At 41.2% G+C, this 24,297-nt stretch overlaps 1 protein-coding gene across 3 annotated transcripts; it reads left to right on the forward strand.

The window, feature by feature from the left end:
* The first annotated feature begins 159 nt into the window (after positions 1-159).
* On the forward strand, positions 160-23,712 carry LOC121729643 (MFS-type transporter SLC18B1-like). Of its 3 annotated transcripts, none has more exons than XM_042118215.1 (11): positions 160-669; positions 12,958-13,127; positions 14,249-14,396; positions 15,132-15,318; positions 15,567-15,605; positions 16,441-16,556; positions 18,506-18,699; positions 19,023-19,118; positions 20,780-20,948; positions 21,479-21,630; positions 23,369-23,712. In XM_042118215.1, exons 1-11 carry the CDS (start codon positions 559-561, stop codon positions 23,526-23,528), a joined length of 1,542 nt encoding a protein of 513 aa, XP_041974149.1. In that variant the 5' UTR covers positions 160-558; the 3' UTR covers positions 23,529-23,712. The 3 variants fall into 3 exon arrangements, with proteins under 3 accessions (XP_041974149.1, XP_041974148.1, XP_041974150.1); XM_042118214.1 differs by having other exon boundaries at positions 21,476-21,630; positions 23,369-23,711; XM_042118216.1 differs by lacking the exon at positions 15,567-15,605 and having other exon boundaries at positions 21,476-21,630; positions 23,369-23,711.
* The last annotated feature ends 585 nt before the right edge of the window (positions 23,713-24,297 follow it).

A 24,297-nucleotide genomic window follows, 5' to 3' on the forward strand; every position in this document is an offset into this window, starting at 1 on the left:
AGTTACTCGTAAGGTCATTTGCCCTCAAGATGACAATATCTCTAATGACATTAACAGTAATTAAAAACATTACATTATAATCACTTGAAGTTATCAGGCTTCAGAGTACTACATAAGATAAAGAAAGTGTATACAACGGCCATTTCTAAGTCGGAACCTTTGGGCAAAGTATCCAGGCCCCAGGGTGATCATTTTTTTCGAGGCATTGCAGAGTTATTAATACAAACCTGAATATCAGCAATTTTAACTATGGCAGAAACTATTTTACTTGAAAAAAATCACTTGTACCCTTTTGTGTAAAAAAGGCTAGCGCCTTAACTTTTTTTCAAGTCGAAAGCAGAATTCAGAAGTATTCGTTCTTCAAAGTCTCGAAACGGAATAAGTTACATTAGTGATATCATTCTATAAATAATCACTATCAGCAATTACATAAATAATTTTAAGATTCCCGGGCAACCCTCCAGTAGTGTTCGGACATTTGGACCAAATTGACGTGGAAAGTTATGTTTGAATGATAAAGTAAAGTGAAAAAGTAGAATAAAAAAGTGATAAGTGACAATGAGATTCGACTTCACTCGGCGGCAGTGGTTGACGCTTATAGTAATTTCCATAGCGGACTTTTGCAATGCCATCTGTGTGGCACTTCAGGCGCCGTTCTTCCCACACGAGGTAGGTTCTATGATGAATGAAATCTTATTTTGTAGAATAACTGACGTGCGCGGCTTCGCCTGCATGAACATCTTCTTTTGCAATAAAATTACTAGGTAGGTATATGTGCCGGAAAGCCAGTAAATCGATCTTTTTATTACTAAAGAAAACCGCATCAAAATTCGTTGTGTAGTTTGATGATTCAAAAGCATTCATAAAGACAAAAAGGCACTTTATTTTATTGCTTGAAACACTTTCTTCCAGTCAACTTCCTAATGAAACTTAATTATTTTAAAGAAGTAATAAAGAGTGTTAAGAGTTAGTTACATTATAACGTTGACAATAATAATTATAATTCAACATAAGATTGCGTCCTAGAAGGAAGTTTTTATAAAAAAAAGTAAGAAACTAAAGTGTAATCAAAGGCATAGTTGGCTTATAATTATTATTTGTTTCATAAAAATGATGAAAAGAGTGTGAATACACTCTCTTCTTATTTAATTTATAAACCAAGAGGGAATTCTCTTAAAAGGCCGGCAACACACCTGTAACTCTACTGATGTTGCGAATGTCTATGAGCGATGGTAGTTGCTTTCCATTAGGTAGCCCGTTTGCTCGTTTGTCCCCTAATTTTATGAATTTTCATAAAATTAGGGGACAAACGAGCAAACGGGTCATATAATTGAAACTTATACCTTCAATAAAGTTAATTTGGATATCAAAATATGTGACACCTGCGTTTATAAACAACATAGCGAATCTAATAATGAAATCACCGAACCGATATTTCTTATACCTATGTAGGTACGCGAGAGAAATTTAAAAGATCGTTTGTATAAAATACACAATATTTCGAAAATGAATGTCATTGCAAACGAATCAATAAATAACGATTGCAGCATTGTACAAATTAATGATCACTCTTCTAGAAAACTGGCCTTCCAGAAAATAATTGATTGTACCATATTGTACTCTTGTCCTTGTAACAAATAACATTACATATCTTATGAGATAATGAGACCACAAATTAAGCGCGTGTTGTTCCCAAAATCTTGTAAGGACCATGAACCATGTAATTCCACTCTAACGGGAAAATGCTTGTTGTTCGTTTATTAACTAAATAAATTAAGAAAACAAATTATCAAGTAATGCTAAATAAGGTATCATAATATCCTAAGATCCGACCGTAAAATTCTGCATGAATCGTTTTTTTCGATCAAATATATTTTAAAATAATAATAATAATAAAACACTTTATTGCTCACAAATACCAATACCAAAAATAATTATACTAAACACACGCTTTTAGATGATATATTAAAACTAGGTATGTGGGCAAAGGCGATCTTATCGCTAAAAGCGATGTCTTCCAGACAACCTTTGTGTTAACTGGAGAACTTTAATGAAAGCGGAAGTATAGTTTTTAGTGTAATAAATAGGGACGAATATATATAAAAAGTTATTTAATTATTAAAATATAATAGATATATACTCATTATGATAAATACTTAGATACATACATAAAATATTAATTAGATAAATACGTGTAACTACGAATATTATGTAGTTACAATCTATGCCTTTTCTAAAAGATGTTTGCGCAATTTTGATTTAAAAATTCCAATCGAGTCGGAGTGTCGTATTTCAGATGGTAGTGAGTTCCAAAGAGTTGTGGCCTTAACGGTAAAGGAATTGTAGTAGTAACCAGATCGAGCAAGAGGTGTTTGCAAAATATTATCCCTATCAGAGCGTAGGCAAAAATTATGACTAGCACCTAGAAATTTAAATCGTTCCTTAAGGTAAATTGGTGCACGAGGGTCATACAGAACTTTGTAAAGGAGAGTGAGTATATGCTCCTCGCGCCGTGATTTGATGGGTAACCACTTAAGTTTTCGTCTGTATTCGGTAACATGATCAAACTTTCGCAACCCGTAAATGAATCTTATGCAGAAATTTTGGATCCGTTGGAGTTGATTGATCAGTTCCTCGCTAAGATCAATAAGGCAGACATCGGCATAATCAATTATTGATAGGAGGAGTGATTGGGCAAGTTCAATTTTGGTTTTTATAGGTAAGAAATTTTTTAACCTTCTAAGTGACCCAGATGCAGCATAAACCTTACGGCAAATCATAGATACGTGCGGAGCCCAAGACAGACAGGAATCAAAGCTGACACCAAGGTTCTTAACAACACTAGTTATATTTAAGGGTATATTATTTAAAGCGATTTGAGGAACTGTAAGGTGTTTTAGTTTATCTATTTGCTTAGTACGCCAATAATAATAGCCTGAGATTTTGTTGGGTTAATAGTAAGTCCATGAGATATGCTCCAATTATAAATTCTAGTAAGGTTTTCATTTATTTTGTGGATAAGGGCATAAATTTCGGTAACCTCAGCTTGGGAGTAGATTTGAAGGTCATCTGCGTATAAATGGAACTGACACGAGAGCAGAGGGGTTATGAAATTTATAAAGATCGAAAATAGTAGAGGGGAGAGGACTCCGCCTTGTGGCAATCCGACATCCACATCACACAACCCAGAGTCTTTGCCATCTACGCGGACGCATTGCTGTCTGCCAACAAGGTAGCTCCTGAACCACGCGATCTCTTTGTCTGAGCCAAAGACATCTCTTAGCATAGCCAACAAAATATCGGTGTCAACAGTACAAAAAGCGTTGCTAAAATCTAGGAGAACCATCGCAGTCACAAGTTGGTCTGACATTCCTAAACGAATATCGTCTGAGACGTTGACTAAAGCGGTCGTGGTGCTATGTCCTGGACAGAACCCAGACTGATATTTGCTTAATAGGTTAATTTTTCGAATATATAAATTGAGCTGGTTTGAAACTAGTCGTTCAAGAATTTTGGAGAGGTATGGAAGAATAGATATGGGCCTAAAATTGGACGGAAGTGTAGGATCATTAGTTTTGGGGATAGGAATAACTACTGCAGTGCGCCAACAACTAGGGAAGGAACCAGTACTAAGAGAAAAGTTGAATATGTGGCAGAGTATTGGAATAAGCACCTCAGAGCCAATTTCAATCATTTGGCGGCTGATGCCATCGATACCTTCTGCATTAGATGTGATACCGTTCATACATATTCTAACTTCCCGTTCAGTAACTGGTTTAAAAGAGAACAAAGAATCTCTTGGTTTTTTATTGCTACTTAAAGCTTGCAGTGTGGCTTGTTTAATATTTTTGGCAAAAGGTGGGACTGTAGTAAAATGGCGATTTAGCGAGTCGAGGTTGACTTTAATTTGCGGGGCAGAACTGAATTTACCAATACCTAGTGTCTTCAGAAATGACCAAATTTTGCCAGGATTCCCATTTGCAACAGATTCGTGTATATGGAGACGCTGAGCGTCTCGACACATTCTATTGCAACGATTACGTAACTCTTTATACCTACGACAGTTATCTTCAGATGGATTATGTCTATATTTCACCTTCGCAGCATTTCGCTTGGCCATCATGTCTTTGATCTCACTCGTGAGCCATGGAGCGGGGAGGTGCTTAAGGCGAACAGGTCGAAGTGGAGCATGAACGTCGAACAAGCGGAGTATAATGTTATTAAAATTCTCTAACATCGAATCTATTGTCGTAGCACTGAGCACCGCATCCCAGTTGGAATTGCGCAGGTCAGTCATAAATTTTTGTCTATCAATACCATTCAAACTACGTCTTAGTGTTATTCGTGGCTTAGGCTTAGGACATTTGATTTTATAAGACAGATAGACAAGATCGTGGTAAGAGAAAGCTTCAGCAGAAAATTGTCCGTGGGAAGCAACATGATTAGAAGAAGACACTATACATAAATCCAAGAGTGAAGGCAGGCAGTGAGGTGCATGATGCGTTGCAGCTAAGGGTAAAATATTAAGGTTTGTACTCTCAATAATAGAAAGCAATCTTCTGGAACGACTGTCAGCTTTAAGCAGGCACGTGTTAAAATCACCGAATATCAAGGTATGTTCGAAGCTCGGAACCAGTGACTCCAGCGTAGACTCAAAAGAGCTAAAATAATCAATATGCATGTTGGGGCTGTATAATACTCCCAATAGTACCTTTGTGTGTCCTATAAGAACCTCCAAAAATAGATGTTCGGCTGATTCAGAGTATTGCGATGGTGAGGCACTGACGATGCTATACGGAATATGGCTTTTAAGATATATTGCTACTCCACCTCCACCCTTGCCCGTTCTGTCATTGCGGATTAAACGATAACCTGGTAGGCAATAGGAGTAGGAAGAAAGGCAAGGTTAAAATAATCTTTAGAACGTATAGAATGGATTAATGTTGGGTTGCCTTGTTAAAAGTATCCGCAAGTACCTCTAATTGGGGAGCGATACCGGTCCGTCCACGTCGTGTCCCTGGGTACCTCCCCCGTGCCATCGTGAGCGTTTTTCACGATGACACGGGAGGGGTGGCTGAACGCCGGTATGTGTGTTTGTGTGTGTAATTCTGTGTGTGTAATTCTGTGTATGCATGTGAGATGGATGGGCCCGTGGGCCCCGAAGCCTAAGCTTTTGTACCCGGTGATAGGCTGCATGGTCACTCGGCGAGTTCAGGCCATTAGGGCACAAGGTCGACCCAGCCTAAAATGGGGTTTTCAACATGGAAGGTCGCCTTATGAAAAATAATCCCCGGGTGGGTTCCAGTAAGACTGGAGAATCCCACACTTTCGTTTCGGCGGAAGTCAGGCCCTCGTATACGGGGGGGCCACATAATGCGAAGGAGGAGAAGGAGGTTAGGAAGAGAGGATTGAAGAAAACCGACGACGATGGCAATGGCTCTATGGACAACGTTAGGCAAGATGATACTGGATCTATGGCGACGGCGAGTGAGGGAGAGGGAGGATCACGAGCAGCGACGCCCGTGGCCGCCTCTGTCTTCACGACTAGGCTTCTATTTGGAAGTGACACTGACGGAGAGAGCGGCAGCGGGTCTGCTACCTCTCAAGGCTTAAAAGGAGTTGGTGGGAAGGGGAAAGAACGGGACAGGTTTCTACGTAAAAGGCGTGGAAATCCAGATAGCCCTGAGAAGGACAAGGAGACGCGAAAACCTGTCTCCAAACGAGGTAGAGGACGCCCTGCCACGACTGGCCATAACGTAGACTTGGCCAAGGATTCCAAAAAGGATCATAATGATCAAGTGATCAGAGCCTTGGAGGTCGAGGCCGAGAGCGAGATTCTGGAGTCAGCGAAAGGTGTTCCGCGGCTTCGGTCACGCCGGCTGTCGAAGTCCTCCGGTATATCGGATTCGGCAATGATGGTAGACGAGGAAGTGACTTCGGCCCAGTTGGGCGTTGTGATTACGGAGAGCCTTGGAAACATCTCAAACGTCGTCCAAAGTTCTAAGAATCTTAAGGGGACGTCCGTGGCCGCCTTGAAAAAGGCAACCAGCGCCATACAAGAGGCGTGTTTCACGCTTCTTAAGCGCACAGCGTCAGTTGAAACGAGGGCTTTAGAGGCCGCAAACGCGCGCCTCTCTAAAGAACTGGAGGAAATAAAACGCGAGTTGGAGACCGTCAAGCGAAAGATGACGGAAGCTCAGCCTCAGACAGCTCCCAGGGAGCTAGATGTAGAGGAACTGCTGCAGCGTGCTGTGCGCGAAGCGGTCTCCGTGACCAGCGCCAGATTGGACGCACGGATTGAAGGACTAGAAGCACGGCTTCTTCCGGAGCCGCGCCTGCGCCCTCCTCTCGCCTCAGATAGGATTCAGGATGGTTCGACAGCTGAAATAACACCTGCAATGTCAACACGATCGAAAAAGAATGGTACCCCGGCCCCATCAGTCACATCTCTGATGCCGCCGACGAACCCAGAGCATGCGCCGAAAAAACAAAAGAAGGTCCGGATGACTGCGGCTGCTAGAGAGGCGGCGAGTGCACGTATCGACGTCACCGAGTCAGAAGCAGCACCTATACCACCTGCCACTGCAGAGTGGTCAGAGGTGGTTAAAAGAAACAGGAAAAGACAGGGAAGAGAACAGGAGACAGATAAGAGAAGTTCCTTAGCACCAAAGAAACGGAAGAAGAAAAATAAGGTTAAGAAACTGCGCGCTCCTAGATCTGCGGCTGTGGTCCTAACCCTTCAGCCGGAAGCTGAGAAGAGCGGAGCTTCATATGAGGAAGTTCTTGGTGAGGCGAGAAAGCGCATGGATCTGAGGGCGCTCGAGATTTCGGCGATGAGATTCAGGGTCGCTGTTACTGGAGCCCGAATTTTTGAGGTCTCTGGTGACGCATACAGTGAAAAGGCTGACGCCCTGGCCGGTAAACTAAAGGAGATTTTGGGTGAAGAGAAAGTTAAAATCTCTAGACCCCAAAAGTGCGCCGAACTACGAGTGTCAGGCCTAAACGACACAGTCACGCCTACCGAGGTTAGCGAGGCGATAGCGAAGGCTGCCAATTGTCCTGTAGAGGCTGTTAAAACAGGTGACCTACGCAGAGACCGACGCGGTCTGGGCACAATCTGGGTGGGATGTCCAGTAGAGGCTGCCAGGAATCCGCAATTTAAGCTGTATGTGGGCTGGGTAGTAGCACAAGTTAAACTACTGCCATCGCGGCAAATGCGGTGCTACAAGTGTCAGGAGGCAGGCCACGCAAAGGTCAAGTGCACCTGTGACATTGACCGCAGCGGACTCTGCTTCCGCTGCGGACAACCGGGTCACGTATCGTCGAAATGCGAGAACGCAGCCCACTGCGCTCTTTGTGAATCTAAGGGCAGACCAGCCGACCATCGCGTGGGTACCAAGGCCTGCGATAGACCGGCTCCTAAAAATAAGACAAGCTCTGAAAAGAGCAAGACAATTCGAAAACCGGCTACGACAGATCCAGCTGCGATCCTTGAATCTGAGCAGGCTGATTTGATGGACACCACTAATAATGGCTTACAAATTTCTACAAGGTAATCTGAACCACTGCGCCAATGCGCAGGACCTCTTCGTCCACTCAATGGCGCAGTGGTCCATAGACATTGCAGTAGTGGCTGAACCATACCGCATCCCAAATCGTACGGACTGGACAGATGACGTGGACTCTTCCGTAGCTGTAGTCACCGGGCCTAGAATAGTGGCAAACGGCTCAACCCAAGGTCAAGGCTTCGCTACGGTCAACGTTGGATCTTTCACAGTTGTAGGCGTCTATTTCTCGCCGAATAGACCGTTGAGCGAGTTCGAGGTACTTTTGTCAAGACTCTCTGCTTTTATATGTGAACAGTCCCAACCGGTTGTCGTCGCCGGGGATTTTAATGCCAAGTCTCAGTTGTGGGGTTCCTCGGTGACGAATGCCAGAGGCCGAGTGATCGCCGATTGGATCAATGCAATCGGACTTGTCGTGCTCAACCGCGGCAATATGAGCACATTCGTACGACATAATGGGGAGTCTATTGTCGATATCACTTTGGCTACGTCCAGTATTGCTCGGCAGGTGAACAGATGGCACGTCATTGAAAACGTGGAGACGTTGTCGGACCATCGGTATATTCGGTTTGACATCGACAACGCCTCGGATAGAAGAGGTCGCCAATCCTTGAATCATGGCGGTCCCCGGTGGTCCTTGCAACGTCTTGATAAAGACGTGCTGAAGGAAGCCGCCATCGTGCAGTCTTGGGTGCCTATGCCTCCAGACATGGATGCGGAAGCGGCCGCGCAGTGGCTGACTGATGCCATGACGCAAATCTGCGATGCATCCATGCCCCGAGCTAGACCGGCAAAACATCGACGCAACGCGTACTGGTGGCGACCGGAGATACAGCAACTCCGGGCCGAATGCGTGGCTGCACACCGTCGCTATACTCGGCTGCGAAGACGCAGGAACCGTAATGCTGAAGCGGAGGAGGCTGCCTACGAATTCTACAGGTCGCTTCGTTCTTCCCTTAAAAATAATATCCGGTGAGCCAAAAACGAGACCTGGAAAGAGTGGCTGGAGACTCTCGACCAGGATCCGTGGGGTCGTCCCTATAAATGTATGAGGCAAAAGCTTCGTCCGGCCGCCCCACCTCTCACCGAGAGTCTGGATCCGCAGCTAAGGGAATCTATCCTCTCCGCCCTCTTTCCTTCAAGGGCTGACTGGACTCCGCCGACGATGGCGCCACCAAATGATTCCGATGACGAGACAGACGAAGAAATCCCGCCCATAACATCGGCGGAACTTGCAGTGGTAGTGGCAAAGATGCGACAAAAGAACGCGGCTCCGGGCCTAGACGGCATACCGAGCCGCGTGTGGGTGCTCGCATTGGAAGAAATGGGGGAGCGGGTACTCACCGTACTGAATATCTGCCTGTCGCAATGCCGATTTCCGAGTTGCTGGAAGCGCGGTAAGCTAGTCCTGCTCCGTAAAAAAGGTAGACCAGAGACTCAGCCTTCGGCGTACCGCCCGATCGTTCTCCTCGATGAGGTGTGCAAGTTACTCGAGAGAGTGCTCGTTGCGCGCCTCACCGAGCACCTTAATCGTGTTGGCCCGAACCTCAACGCCAATCAGTTTGGCTTTCGAATGGGACGATCCACCATCGGGGCGGTAGATCAATTGCGGACCATTGTAAGGAAAGGAACCGCCCGAGGCGAGGTAGTTTTGGCAATATCCCTGGATATATCTAATGCCTTCAACTCCTTGCCCTGGGCAACGATAAAGGAAGGGCTCCGGTATCATAAGGTGCCCAAGTACCTGAGAAGGATTCTTGGAGATTACCTTTCGGTGCGATACATAGAGTACCCAACAAAAGAAGGCTGGAAAAGAATGGCAGTTGTGTGCGGTGTTCCACAGGGGTCTGCCTTAGGTCCTCACCTGTGGAACATCGGATACGACTGGGTGTTACGTGTCGCCAACCTGCGAGGAGTTGTGCTGCTGTGTTATGCCGATGACACACTAGTTATCTGTCGCGGGAAAACTTACCGCGAGGTCATTATTCTTGCGACAGCGGCGGTTGCCCAGGTGGTGCGCCGCATCCGCGCTCTGGGCCTGGAGGTCGCCATGGAGAAATCCGAGGCGATCTGTTTTCATGGTCCACGAAACGCGCCACCGACGGGAGCTGCCGTAATCGTAGGCGGTACAAGGATTGAGGTCAGTCAGTCCATGACCTACCTGGGTCTAGTGCTGGATAGCCGGTGGACTTTTAAAGAGCACTTTCGCCGTTTAACGGCGAAAGTTTCCAGGGCCGCCGGCGGTCTAGCGGGCCTTCTCCCGAATCTGGGGGGACCCAGTTTGGGGTGTCGGCGCCTGTACATGGGAGTAATCCACTCCATGTGTATGTACGGTGCGCCGATATGGGCCGAGCGACTGACGACCAGGACCAGGAGAATCCTAACTGGGTTACAACGGACGATGGCTATAAGGGCGATAAGGGGATACCGCACCGTCTCTAAAAATGCTGCGTGTGTCCTTGCCGGCAGTATCTCGTGGGATATTGAAGCCGAGTCACTGGCTGAAATATTTTGGCTATGCCAGGAGGAACGTGAGGTAGGACGAATCCCATCGATAGACCAGATACGGCGATGGAGAAGAGCAGCACGGGACCGAGATTTTGACCTTTGGCTCGGTCGTCTGAATGAGTCCCTAGTCAGCGTCGAGCTGCTAAACGCAATGCGTCCCGTACTGAGGGAATGGGTGGACAGAGACAGCGGTGCGTTGTCGTACCGTCTCACACAGGTACTGACCGGGCACGGCTGCTTCGGTCAGTATCTGTGCGACATGGCCAGACGCGAGCAAAACACTGCTTGCCATCACTGTAGTGACGACCGGGATACGGCGCAGCACACGTTGCTCGTCTGTCCCGCTTGGAGCAGTCAAAGAGCGGCCTTACAGGCCACTATTGGACCCGACATCACACTGCCGGCCATCGTTCGTGCGATGCTGGACAGCCAACACTATTGGAGGGCAGTCGAGGCATTCGCCGAAGTGGTAATGTCGTCGAAAGAGGAGGCGGAGCGCAGGCGAGAGGCGGAGGCGCTCGATCCTCAGAGAAGGCCGAGGCGGAGACCAAGGGCCAGACATGGTCGCGATATCCCGCCTTAGCAGGGGAGCTCGGGGCGCCGGTATGGGGCTGCCGTCGCCCATGACATCGAGTCCCGGGTAGGCCACGATGCACTAGGTGTTCCAGTGCATCGTCGCGGAGTAATGTGGAATGGTGTATCCACGAGTTGAGCCTCAGGTGAGGCAGAGGCGGTGGGGCTGCGGTCGTATATCACGCATTTCCCGTGGTCCCACCTTCAGGAGCAGGAACACCGTTGGGGTTTTAGTGGGTAGTCCCGGGTGCGTCTTCCGTCCGCCCCAGGGAGTCCCACATACCTCGGTGGTCCTCCCCAGGCCCCGAGGATGCGTAAAAGCATTCCCCCCATGAAAAAAAAAAAAAAAAAAAAAAGTACCTCTAATTGAGCAAAATGGAAGCCCGTAATACAAACTTGCGTGTATTCAATGGAAAAGTAAGAGAATTAAGAAGGAATGACATTGAGGAATGACAGGACAATACACATAAAAAAAACGCCTGTAAAATAAAAATAGCAATCTTGCGAGTTCTCGACGTCCTCAAATAATGCCAGGCATAATAATTGTAGGCCTGAACATTTGTCATATACAAAAGTGATGGCAACCCCAGTTTGCGGCAATCGTGCAACTGGCAACCATGGATATTCATGTACAAAATGCATAAAACTTTAATTTGGTATCAAAATTATTAAAAAAATCGATGCTTCAATTTTGATGAAGAACTATGTCTGTTTACGGGCTGGCAACCCTAGGTTGCGGCCGACTTAGAGCTGGCAACCATTTATACCTTATTTTCTCACGTCATTTTCTTTCAAATGATGTAAAATTTACTGAAAAAAAATATACATGCAAATTATGCATTTATCTCATGAACATTCAACTTAATTAGAGGTACTTGCGGCTACTTTTGACAAGGCAACCCAACATTAATCCATTCTATACGTTCTAAAGATTATTTTAAAATATATTTGATCGAAAAAAACGATTCCTGCAGGAATTTACGGTCGGATCCAATACTATAATAATAATGATGTGGCGGTACCCACAATTCGCCTAACATTTCTGCATCGCGCTATCGAAGTTTTCTGAGCGCGTCAGTATATATACGACAGCTCAGATGTATCACGTGGGCTTCGGCCTGACCGAGCATAACACCTCGCTCGGTCGGAAGATCTTCCTTTGTGGTGGCCACGCATATTCCCACAATATTATAAATCACTTTTGAACCTAGCTTCAATAGCCATTTAATAAACTTAAGTTTTGTTAAGCTCTTCCAAATTTTAAATTGGCCTTCTTACGGGCCCATTCTTAATAAGGCCAAAAAATTCAATATGCGTGTATAAGTTTATTAATCATAATAAGTAAAGATGTATATAAAAAAAACAACATTATTTTAATTGTTACGGTACGCATTTATAACTAAAAATAACTGTTTATATTATGTTAATGATTTTAAGTTGTTCCATGTACAGTTCATGAGCGAATCGATATCAAATCAATAATCTGTCTGAAAATGGAGCGGCGCTTGTCGCCGGCAATTGTCTTGTCCGCGATAAGGGGTCAGAGGTTACGCGTTATCGCCAGTACAAGAAAGTACGACTATGTTATACGTTAGATAATTAGATCGCAATAGGCCTATTAGAATAATCGAAATTGCTAAATTACTAGCTAAAAGCCGAGCTTTATGAGTTCGCGTCGTTTTTCTTTGTGGAAATAATTTTTAAGGCAGTTTTTTTTTATATTCTAAGAGAGATTGCAGACTCGATCACACAAAAAGTGTGCCGTCTGCGATCTCCCTATTAGTAACCAAACCTTGAATGACTGATGATAACACATCTACATATAAATAAAAATTATACTATGTTAAAGCACAAATCAATATGCGTGATAGTTTTTCCATAAAGTATACCACAAAAGTGCTCAGGTTGTGGGATATACTAGGACTCGCTTCGCTCGCCCTGACCAATATTGACAATGTAATAGTTTCAAGTAAAGGAGAAACATCCTTAGAAAAACAGCGAGGAAGCTATTTCTTTCAATCTTCCCATAAAGTGAAAGCAGGTATCTTTGCTTCTTTTGCTTTAGTTTTAAGTATTATTTTCATTGTTTATCCTTCTTTCAAGCTTACTAGAGTTCAGACTCTATTTAACATTTTAAGACTATTATAGCACGGCATACTACCTACCACCCCATGCTTCAACTCTTTGTTCACTCTAAAAATACTCAAGTTTATTGATAGATACAATTAATAAAAGTGAAAACAATATTAATGAATTACTCTCACGCACTACACGATATCATCAAGATAGTTAATCCATTCTGTTTTGCCAGGCCGAGCTGAAAGGATGCTCCTCCATCGAGTATGGTCTCGTGTTCGGTATATTCGAGCTGGCCGTGTTCGTAGTGAGCCCCTTCTACGGCGCGCACCTCAACAGACTCGGTCCCAAGCTGGTGTTCAACGCCGGTATACTCACCACTGCGACATGCGCTATCTTGTTCGGGTAAGATACAACCTTTATTATCATTATTATCATCAGTATAGTCTTTGTTATCATTATCATCAATATCGTTGTTTTTATCATCAGTATCATCATTGTTGTCCAAAGTAATATTATAAATGCGAAAGTGTGTCTGTCTGTCTGTTACCTCTTCTTGCCCAATCCGCTGAACCGATTTGGCTGAAGTTTTGTATGGAGATACTTTGAGTCCCGGGAAAGGATATAGGATACTTTTTATCCCGAAAAATCTACGTTTCCTGCGCTAAACACGAATTTTGACGCAACGAAGTTGCGGGCATCATCTAGGTATAGTAATAATCATCGTTGTCATCTGTTGCAGTTAATAAATCATCATATTCATCACTGATTACACAAAAATGAAAATTTTCAATAATAACAATCAAACTAGCTTACATCCAACTTTCTTTTTTCATATCAGGAATTTATGAATTTCTAGAGAAGTGGTCAATGTTGTATTTAGCACAAGATGTTCAAATATAAGCACAGTTACTATTTATTATTCTGTGGTATATAAAGGTATTAACTAAGCAATAATATTTCGTACGACCTGTACATACTGTTTGTTCTCAAGTTATTTTAACTGAGTGTATCAAGTTGACTAAATTGTGGAGATATTTTTACGCGCAATAACCAAAATATATAAACATCTCGGTCTTATCTACGTGAACTTTGACTACGCTAAATCACATATTTGACACCGTGGTCATTCACGTGCAAGCAGATACGCATGTAGAGGCATACAAACATTAATATACGCATGTTATTTAGTATACCTACTATTTAGTAGGTATACTAAATAACATGCGTATATAGTTACGCAATACGCATGTTATTTAACATGCGTATTGCGTAACTATATACATTCATTCTTGTCTAATGTCTACTATATATTCACTTTTTTTTTCTATATATCCTTATCCTCTTCTAATGGCGATTTACATTCGCCATGATCGATAACAATAATCGCCACCATGATTACGAAGTTTTCTATAACATGCACAATCCTGTTCGATGATGGGCAATCAAATATGTCCCTCTTCACGTTTGTATTCCATCAGGAGCCAGCGTGTAGAGGCTGCATGATGAAATTACATTTTTTACAGGTTTTTAGACAAAGTGGACGGTCACATTCCGTTTGTGACGCTCGCCTTCACGATCCGGATTATCGAGGCGCTCGGTAATGCGGCCTTCCTCACTGCCTCCTTCGCCATCATCGCCAAGGAGTTCCCCAATAATGTGGCCACCATGTTTGTGAGTAACGTGTTGTAATATTATGTATATATAATGTGCATATTATTATGTAAGTATAATAGGTAGTTCGTAGTGCAATAGCACACAAACCAATATTTTTGTGCGTAGGAATGTGAAAATGTGAAAATATATTTTACAGTCACAGTGTTATTTTAGCAACGAAGAACGATAAGAAAATCCTGAGCATTCTGCGTTTATTCGAAGTTCTTAATTTTAATGAAATTAAACTAACTCCTAACTTTAACTTTATAGCGCCTAAAATAATAAATAATAATTTGACATAAAGTTATTGCTATTATGTGGTACCAGTACCACTAAATTATCCTATCTCCTTTTAGATTATACAAGATGTTAGTGTAAACACCGTGCACCGTTATCCTTGAAACCATAAAATGAACCCGTCAAAATGAACAACTTTTTCTATGAGAAAAATGCTGGGAACTCAAAAAAATCCGTACAAATTATAAAAACCCGATCTGGGCATCCGTATGGGTATGAAGACGGCATTTTTTTTTTAGTTTCCATAGAAAAAGTTGTTCATTTTTACGGGCTCATTTGATGGTTTCAAGGATAACGGTGTTTACACTAATTCTGTATTCTGTCTTTTAAAACTACCCTACGCAAAGTTTTCAACTCACAAGCTACAACCACTTAAAGCAGACGAAATGTTGAGAGTGATTTATTATTTGATTTCGAAGTTCCTCATTGATAATAATATAAGTTTGATCTTTCCAGGCGTCACTGGAGACATTCTTCGGCCTGGGCCTCATCGTCGGGCCTATGCTGGGTGGGGTGCTATACAGCTGGGGAGGGTACTCCCTGCCCTTCGCCGTGCTGGGCTCCGCGCTGTTCGCCACCGCCATCATGTGTTACGTCACATTGCCGAAGACGAGTGATGACGAAGATATAAAGCCGACAGGACGTAAGTTGAAAAAATGAGTTTTCTTTTAAATAAAATAGGCATTTGATGATGAGATTAACCCAACAACCCAACAGGACGTAAGTTGAAAACGGGAGGTATTTTTAATTATAACGATTAAGTACTTCATAAAAATATATTATAAACTAAAGTATAACTAAATATAATTTGAATTATACAAGTTATTTTATCTCCTAATTTACACAAATTTTACATTTGCATGTCTTTCATTTAACTTTAAACGGACACAGAAAGAGATTTTGAGAAAAATTTCAAAAGGAGTCCTAAAGGTAGGTATATTAATTAAAATTGTATTCCTACTAACATAGTATTTAAGTAAAATATTTACTAACATTATATGGTCACAGACCGAATTTTTTTTTTTTTTTTTATTATTTATTAAGTACAGAAAAGATTACATAAAACTTAGTGTTATATTTTGATAACCTACGTTTACATTGCAATTGCAGTATTATTTTATTAATTAATAGTTGATCTAATAAGTAATTATAAACAATTACGATTTCTCTTATTATAAACAATTCTAAAGAGTAAAATGACCGATGTTAACCTTTTGTAGGGAAGAGAATGATGTAACATTGTTACTGAAGTTGCAAAGATAAAATTAATAACCTTTCATTAAAAACATAATTAAGTTAAATGTAGCGTTACTTACTCAAGTGTAACTTATAATTATTAATGAAAAGTTATGTCTGTGACAGAAGTGTAATATAAACTAACTTATAACTTCCTGTTTCGTTTTGGATTTTAAATAATAATCATAAATTAGGTAGTTAAAAATAATCACTTTTCCTACAGCAAAGCTAAAACAAAATCGGTCCCCTATTTTAATGCTATACTATGTCTGTCACACAGACAGACAGACATATATAGTACTTAGTTACATTTTTAATAATTGTAATTAACTAAAATCGCGAGTTAATCTAAACGCCTAAAATTTTAAAACAGCAATGTTCCATCGAAAAAATTGATGCATAGGATCTGACGGACAATTCAATGTAGGCGTAGGCTGGGTTGGATGTAAGCAGACCAAATTACGTAGGTCCGCCATGCGCCAACTTCTCTAATAGTACACATTAAAAATCATTATGTATTTCATTTCAGCAACCATGTTCTCTCTTCTGAAAATCCCTGGCGTATTAATGGCAGCTATAAGTATAATATTAACCAGTATTAGTATCGGATTCCTACAAGCGACGCTGGAACCACATTTGAGACAGGTAATATTCATAGCCACATAATTTTACTTGATTGAAAATAAAAGCAAAACAGCACGTGCAGGCATTGATAAAACAGTACAACTGTAATATCTATATATCTATACTAGCTGTTGCCCGCGACTTCGTCCGCGTTAACATAGTTATACTTACTTAATAACAAAGATGGATAGTTTTCCCCTTTTTGTGGTTCCTTATACCAAGGGTTAAAAACGGGACCCTATTTAAGCAAACGTCAAACGCAAACGTCAATAAACTTTCATGTTTCTAATTTAAGAAATGACGGAATTTCACCCCCTTGGGGGTAGAATTACCAGAAACGCATAAATACGTATCCATTCATTTTTAAGCAGTAGCACAAAAATAAAGTTTCATGTTTCTAACTCAAGAAATGACGGACTTTCATTCAAAGTTTCAACCCCAATTTCACCCCCTTGGGGGTAGAATTTCCAAAAACGCTTAAATACGTGTCCATTAATTTTTAATCAGTAACTCAAAAATAAACTTTCATGTTTCTAACTCAAGAAATAACAGACTTTCATTCACACTTTCATTCTCACTTTCAACCCCAATTTCACCCCCTTGGGGCTAGAATTTCCAAAAACGCTCAAATACGTATTCATTCATTTTTAATCCGTAACTCAAAAATAAAGTTTCCTAACTTAAGAAATGACGGACTTTCATTCAGACTTTCAACCCCTATTTCACCCCCTTCGGGGTAAAATTTTCAAAATTCCTTCTTTGTGGGTGTCTACTTAATAAAACAACCCTATCTACCAAATTTCGTGACTGTAACTTTAACAGTTTTTGCTCAGCGATGATGAATCAGTCAGTCAGTCAGTCAGGACATGTAATTTTATAAGTATAGATATGTATATAAAACTCAAAGGTGACTGACTGACATGGTGATCTATCAACGCACAGCCTAAACCACTGGACCGATCGGGCTGAAATATGGCATGCAGGTAGATATTATGACGTAGGCATCCGCTAAGAAAAAATTTTGATCAATTCCACCTTCAAGGGGTTAAAATAGGAGATGAAAGTTTGTATATAATAATACTTCTTAACGCGAGCGAAGCCGCGGGCAAAAGCTCGTTATTTATAAAAATCCAACTTTTAAAGGAAAAAATAAAAACCAATAAAAAAATATTTACATAATTATAAACCTTTTTATGGCGCGTCTGGTAAGAATATTGATAAGCTATACCACAAATTATTTGGGAATATTAGGAAACATCAGGCGCTTTTACTATTTTGTATACCATGAGCACAGTATAGCAATATTTAGGGATATGTCATATACAGTATACAGTGCCATGAGTATAAGATGGATGGCCTGATGACACGTGCATCACCAAATGAATGTATCATAATTCAGAACCACATAATTGTAAACTCCGACCCCTGAACATCCGGTGTACGTACCAGCATCCTAAACTACATTTTTTTTTCCGACTGCACAAGAAGAAAAATTATGTTTTTCAAGTGTATGTTAAGTTCTTTATCGGTCCAACGGCTTGGGCGTGAAGAGGTTACAGACAAACAGACAGACAGGCAAACGTACAGATTCCGCATTTATAATCTTAGTATGGATTTGGTATTACTCATTCTTTGGTCGAGATTTGCGACAGTGACACTGGTTCAGGCGCGGTCGCAGCCTGAAATTTTGGGGGGGAGGGGGTCACTCACTAGTCACTACACTATTTTGTTTATCTGCGCGCTCGCACGGTTCTGGGTTGACAGCTGTCTAAGGTCGGACGCAGTGGTGGTTAGGGGATAGCTAGAAATTTTCTTTTATTATTTGGCAAGATTTTGAGATTTTACAATTTGACCTTAGATTTTGGGGAGGTCATGTCCCCTGTGACCCCCCCCCCCCCTCGGACCGCGCCTGCACTGGTTTCTTTTCTTCGGGTTTTTTGAAAACTTAACCGGGGATTCCCCACTTCCAGTTCGGGTTCTCCCCCGTGGTGCTCGGCGTGATATTCATCATCAACGGCGGTGTGTACGCGCTGACGGCTCCTGGCTGGGGCTGGTTATGCGACCATCCCACTGTCAAGCCCAAGTATATCACGTGTATCGGACACCTCTTCGTGGTCGCTGCGTTCCTACTGATCGGACCTGCGCCGTTCTTTGATATGCCCACGTAAGTTTTACGGCAGAGGCAAGATGGCCTCTTTTAGATTGGTAAAGAAGAAATAAGTATGGCCTCTTTTACTCTAAAAGAGTAAAATATAGGTCCTTAGGTGATAAGGGATTTCTGCCAAACACAATGCTTGCCTGATGTTTGATAACTAATACTTATTCTCGGTATGTTTTATGTACAGAGAGATTCACATAAAAGTTGACACTAACTTAAATCTAAATAAAGACACAGCAAACCATCTTCTTTACTCAGACACAATATATTGCAGCCTAGACTCTACATTGTAGTATCTAAAACATTGTTGGATATAATTTTGATTGCAGGATTCTCTGGGTGACTATAGTGGGTCTGGTTCTACACGGGTTTGGGATGGGAAGCCTTCTGGTATCCACCTTTACAGACTCTTTAGGAACTGCTATGTAAGTATAGAAAAAAATTATTAATAATCAATGAAACTATGCACGTATTACGTAATAACTATTTTTTTAACTATTCCGTAACTTATCTGCCTGCAACAAAATAATATGGACACTCGAAAAGGTTTTCCAAGCGAACCTATGACTAAATATTTTTTAGGAAGATTGTCGTTACAGACTTTTAACCCATCAAGCCCCTTAAGCTCACCAGTGAGCGAGACACAATAGAATAACAATAGATTTCCAAGAATCCACGATCGAAGGATTAACTTAAATACCGACAATTAATTAATGATAACCAAACCTACAGTAGGTAAAACGCCATTTTGGACAAATCAAGCAATCCCCGTTCAATTCACACCTTCGCCGCTAATCGTGTTATAATGAGTCTGACGAGATTGCCAATTTCCACCCGACGATTCCGCGAAGCCGATAATGAAACGTACCAAATGTACCAAATTGATTCTACAATTTTATAACTTGTGGTTAAAAAAGCTCTACTAATTAAAATAGAGTTCGAACGCCGAAAGCTCTATTTTTATCAATTATCAATAAAGTTAATTTTTTGTAACCGAGCTATATTTTTGGCTGACTTCCAAAAAAGCTGGTTCGGCTGTGAATTTTCTTTTTAATTTAGTTTTCTAAAAACTGTGGTCCATAGTAATTCATCGAAAGTTGGACTTTAAAAGCTATGCTTGTAAGGATATTTTTTCAGAAAATATAGCCAGTGATTTGAATATCTAAATATATTTTATCAATAAAATTTTAATATCGCATGAAATTAACATAATCGTAAGGACGATTTAGCTCAATCCGCACATTTCTATGCCATATATTTAACAACAACGATAATTTATAAAGTCAATAACACATGGAGGATACTGTTTAGTGTTGACCTTCAAAAGTTCTTTCTATTACATAATTTAAAAGGATACAGAAATTAAACAGGTTTGTTATTTGCGTGTACACCATAAAGTTAATATACCTAGCGGAATAGAGCAACAATTTCGAGCTGTCAAACGTAACCGAAATTGATTTCATCTGTGTGTAAAAATATGTGTACGTATACACTTACACAAGCATGATTGAACGTGATTTATAAGACATTAAATTATCAACGTGCGGCACGTGCCGACTGGACGTCAAAAAAAGAGTGCTGCTGTCATGTATTATTTTGCCACGCAGTGTTACTGATAGTGACATCTCTCTTGCTCAGGCCTTTGTTTCTCTATTCCGCTAGGTATATTAACTTTATGGTGTACACCTGATATAAGTCTATATAATAAATCATGCCATGTTGGTTTAATATAAATTTATTTTAAAGTTCAATTCTAAGGTTGAAACCTATAATAGTGAAACGTTTTTTTACCCAACTGGACCAGTTTCAACGTTCCAACGAAATAGCGTTGGAACAGCTAACAGATGTTTACAGTCAAGTTTGGCTAGGAAAATGCAGGCTGAGACCTTCATCTATGCACCGGATGGGAATATAACATTTTGTTTTGATTGTCCATGACACGCCTGGTCACTATAAAAGCAACTTCGACATGGTTAGCTTGGTTTAAATGACCTAGACCACCTACTACCTAGCCTTGGAACCGATATTCATTAAAGTTATAATGGATATCCAGGCAATAGCTAGTTACTTTTTTCTATGGTTCTAGCTCGAGTGGGCTGCCCAACTCCATAGAGACGTACGGCCTGGTGTCGGGCATGTGGACGTCAACGTTCGCGCTGGGCGCCTTCATCGGCCCCACCGTCTCCGGCCTGCTCTTCCACCTCATCAACTTCCGCAACTCCACCGTGTTCATCGTCGTGCTGCATTTCATTATGGTATGTTAAATGATGTTAAAGGTTTTATGAAGAAGAGAAAAGAGAAGAAGAAAAAAGAAGAAAAAGAAAAAAATCCTCATGCCTATCAATGTTACTAATAACTAATAAGTAAATAATGGATTAAGTACGAGTATACTTTATTGTGACTTTTTGGATTTCAACAAAAAATGTTATCAAAAAGTGCGTAAAATATATTATTGAAAGGCGGCTAGCCTTTCAATAATATAATTTACGCACTTTTTGATAAAATTGTTTTCTAGAACACGAATGATACAGAAGAGCAAGATTAATTTGTTTTGCCATCTACAGCCAACGCACAACGGCAGACAAGAACATGAACTATAATTGTGTCGCTGACAAATATACGGTTATCACAGGATTTTAGTACTTATTATCCTATGATTATTTGTATGTGTATTTGTCGAACCTTCTCATCAGGATCTGTCATCCTGCCACCTTTTTATCCAGTCACTGGATGAATAACCTTGTCACCATCTCCCGTGTCTATTACATCCCGTCTGCGCCAGATGGCGGTGCTGCTGTGCTTCTTGTGCACGTGCGACCGCTACAAGATGGAGGTGTCCGTTTCCGCCGGCGACCTGCTCCGGCTGGACGGCACGCTGGACGAGAGCGTGCTGATCGGCGAGAAGTTCATGATACCGACTACCACGAGGCAGAAGAGGTAAGGTGTTCTCACTGTACATGTCTTAACTTACTACACAATCTGGTAGGAACACCTTCGGCGCCCGATGATGACAGTAGTTTGTGTAGTAAGCTAGGACTGTGACCATGTCTCACAACCAAGCCAAGCAAGTGGTATGCTTGGCATGGTTAAAGCTGTCGGAGTATTTTTCTCCTTTTGTGAATATCGCTTATTCTTCACTAATATAATACTAACGGACTGTAATCCCACAGGACCACTAATGGTAATTCATTTTACGGTTGGCTTTGTATATAGTCTTCTGTGTATATTTCGTGTTAAAAATGTATGTGTGCAATAAATAGTAAATAAATTAAAAAATATAGTGTCCTGAATCCTGATTTACCAGGCCTTGATTTGTCTTCTTGATACTGTAATGTCGACGTAGTTGTTGTAATAAATGAAAAGAAACACCAAACATTAGTCAAAATAACAATGGCGCCTACATCACGTGTCTTTAAAAATATAATATAATACTTAAATCAGGAAAAATCTAGTTAATCACGTGCGAACTTTGCAAGTTAAAACTAAAATACTCGTGTCTCCATGTTTTTTGTGTAATATGTTACTTTTTACTATAGAAGGACATCAATATAAAGTGCTGAAGTCCAATAAAAACGAACGAACGAAAATAAAAAACCTGTCGACTCCAGCCTAAAATTTGTCCACTTTACATTTGACTTTAAAGCCGGTTTTCTGTAGCAACTTGCTAGATTATCTAATCTATTACCTACTAGAAAAAAGTACAGAAAGATTAGCTGACAAAATCTTAAGAATTAAAATGAGTATTGAGTAACGCCTAGGTCTTGGCTTAAGTTGTCTATCCTGCCTTTAGTTGTCTTCGACAAGTCTCAAAACTTGGTAAAACTTACTTGACCACTGGTCATAGGAATGTCATTTTGCAAAAACTGTGATTTATTTATTTTAATTTTATAAACGGAATTTACAGTACCTGTTATCGTTTTTTCTGACAAACGACCTTCAATAGTCACCGCTGAGGGGAAAACTAGAAATTATTTTAGTCAAGATGATGACGTTATACCACCAATTAGGATTATATAAAGATTACTAGCTGATCCGGCAAATATTGTTTTGCCATATAAATTATTTCTAGTATCAATATAAAAAGTAGATAAAACCTATTCTCAGGCCCAACATACAAATTAAAACCGTTTGAGCCGTTTTAAAGGAGTTCGCGCACAAACACTGACACGAGAACTTTATATATTAGATAGGGTGCATACTGCATACTTTAGAAAACCAAGTAATTATAATATAATAGTTTAAGTGGAATGTTATGTCTAATTCTTGTAACTGATACGTCCTTCCTAGGTGATTCAATTCGGCCTAGGCGTTTCAAAAGGTTTGTCTAAATGTGAGGCTTCTAAAGGCGTTGACAAACTGCCGCCTGCGTTTTCTTCTAGGCGGTTTTAATAATTATTTACATCATGTAACTGTCACGTGGCGGTATATAGGTACGATATAACCCGATTATATACGAGTATAATAAAAGCAAAAGGAATAGTTAGAGACAGCACTCCATGTATGTGTATAAAGTATCGTAAACTACAGATCTGATCTTTATCGTTGTGGTAGAATCGTGAGAAGTTTTCGGATTTTAATAGCACAAGATTGTCTAAAAATAATGCAGAATGAACTTCCTCCTTTTCTGAAGTTGGTTATAAGCTTTAATAATATGTTAAACCTGTTGTTTTTTCAGTCGTCACTACGGCATCAGCGTGGAGAAATCCCGTCCCCCGGGCATGAACAGTCTGATCGCCTGCTCCAGCTACAAGAACCGCAGGAGCCCCTGGAGTCAGCGAACACCCCGGTACAGACCCTCCTACGGCAGCCTGGACGCTAGGTTTAGGGCAACGTAGTCCCTTAAGGCCAAAACTTTAAGCAAAAAAGTACCAAAGACATCCAAAGCCAAAGGTTTAGTCTAGGCTGTGAATCCTATCATTACTGTATGTTCTAGCATAATCTAAAGTCATGTTACTATTTACTAAATATTTCAACTTTCAAATATTTTAATCGAAAATCATTTATTTTAAAACGTAAATTCAAAAGTATGAAGTTTTTAAGTATTTATGAATTATCGATAAATATATTAAAATAATAAAGTAATTGTGTTATTTTATTGTAACCTATTAATATTTTGTCAAATATTTCTAAAACATACGGGGCTGTTGACCCTGCGTTTTTAATTGAAGAGCTTGCGTCTACCTTTAGAATGAAGCCACATCGCATGCCTGCGTTGATTCGGCGCAGCACGTGAACGCAGTATTTACCAAATCATAGTCGTGCACAAATATTTCCACCACTAATGACTGCACAGAAGCTCCCGACAATACATCGTTTCTCCTTCATCAATCCGTTTTAACATCATGTCCGAACTCTGACGACGCAACGCGTCAATGTGCCAAAACATAAATTATATTAAAACGCAGCGTCGACTGCGACAACGCACCGGCATTGTAACTTCACTCTCACAACGGAGGCGTGTGTTTTGAAAGCAAGGACGTTTCGTTATTGGTAAATGTACAAATCCAGGTCGTTTTCTCTCGTCGACAGCCACAGCTAGTTGACAGCCGGTGAACAGCACGCGTGATTGCGCACGGGCCGAGGAAAGATTAGGAGGTCACCGCA

The sequence above is a fragment of the Aricia agestis genome, chromosome 8, assembly GCF_905147365.1.
Source record: "Aricia agestis chromosome 8, ilAriAges1.1, whole genome shotgun sequence".
Lineage (NCBI taxonomy): Eukaryota > Metazoa > Arthropoda > Insecta > Lepidoptera > Lycaenidae > Aricia > Aricia agestis.

What these genes read in the sequence shown, in the direction of transcription:
- LOC121729643 (XM_042118214.1), top strand. Translation starts at nt 559, where the DNA reads ATGAGATTCGACTTCACTCGGCGGCAGTGGTTGACGCTTATAGTAATT. An exon ending in TTTCAAAAGGAGTCCTAAAG is followed by an intron (nt 15,606 to 16,440) that starts GTAGGTATATTA and finishes ATTTCATTTCAG; the next exon opens with CAACCATGTTCTCTCTTCTG. An exon ending in TGGAACCACATTTGAGACAG is followed by an intron (nt 16,557 to 18,505) that starts GTAATATTCATA and finishes CCCCACTTCCAG; the next exon opens with TTCGGGTTCTCCCCCGTGGT.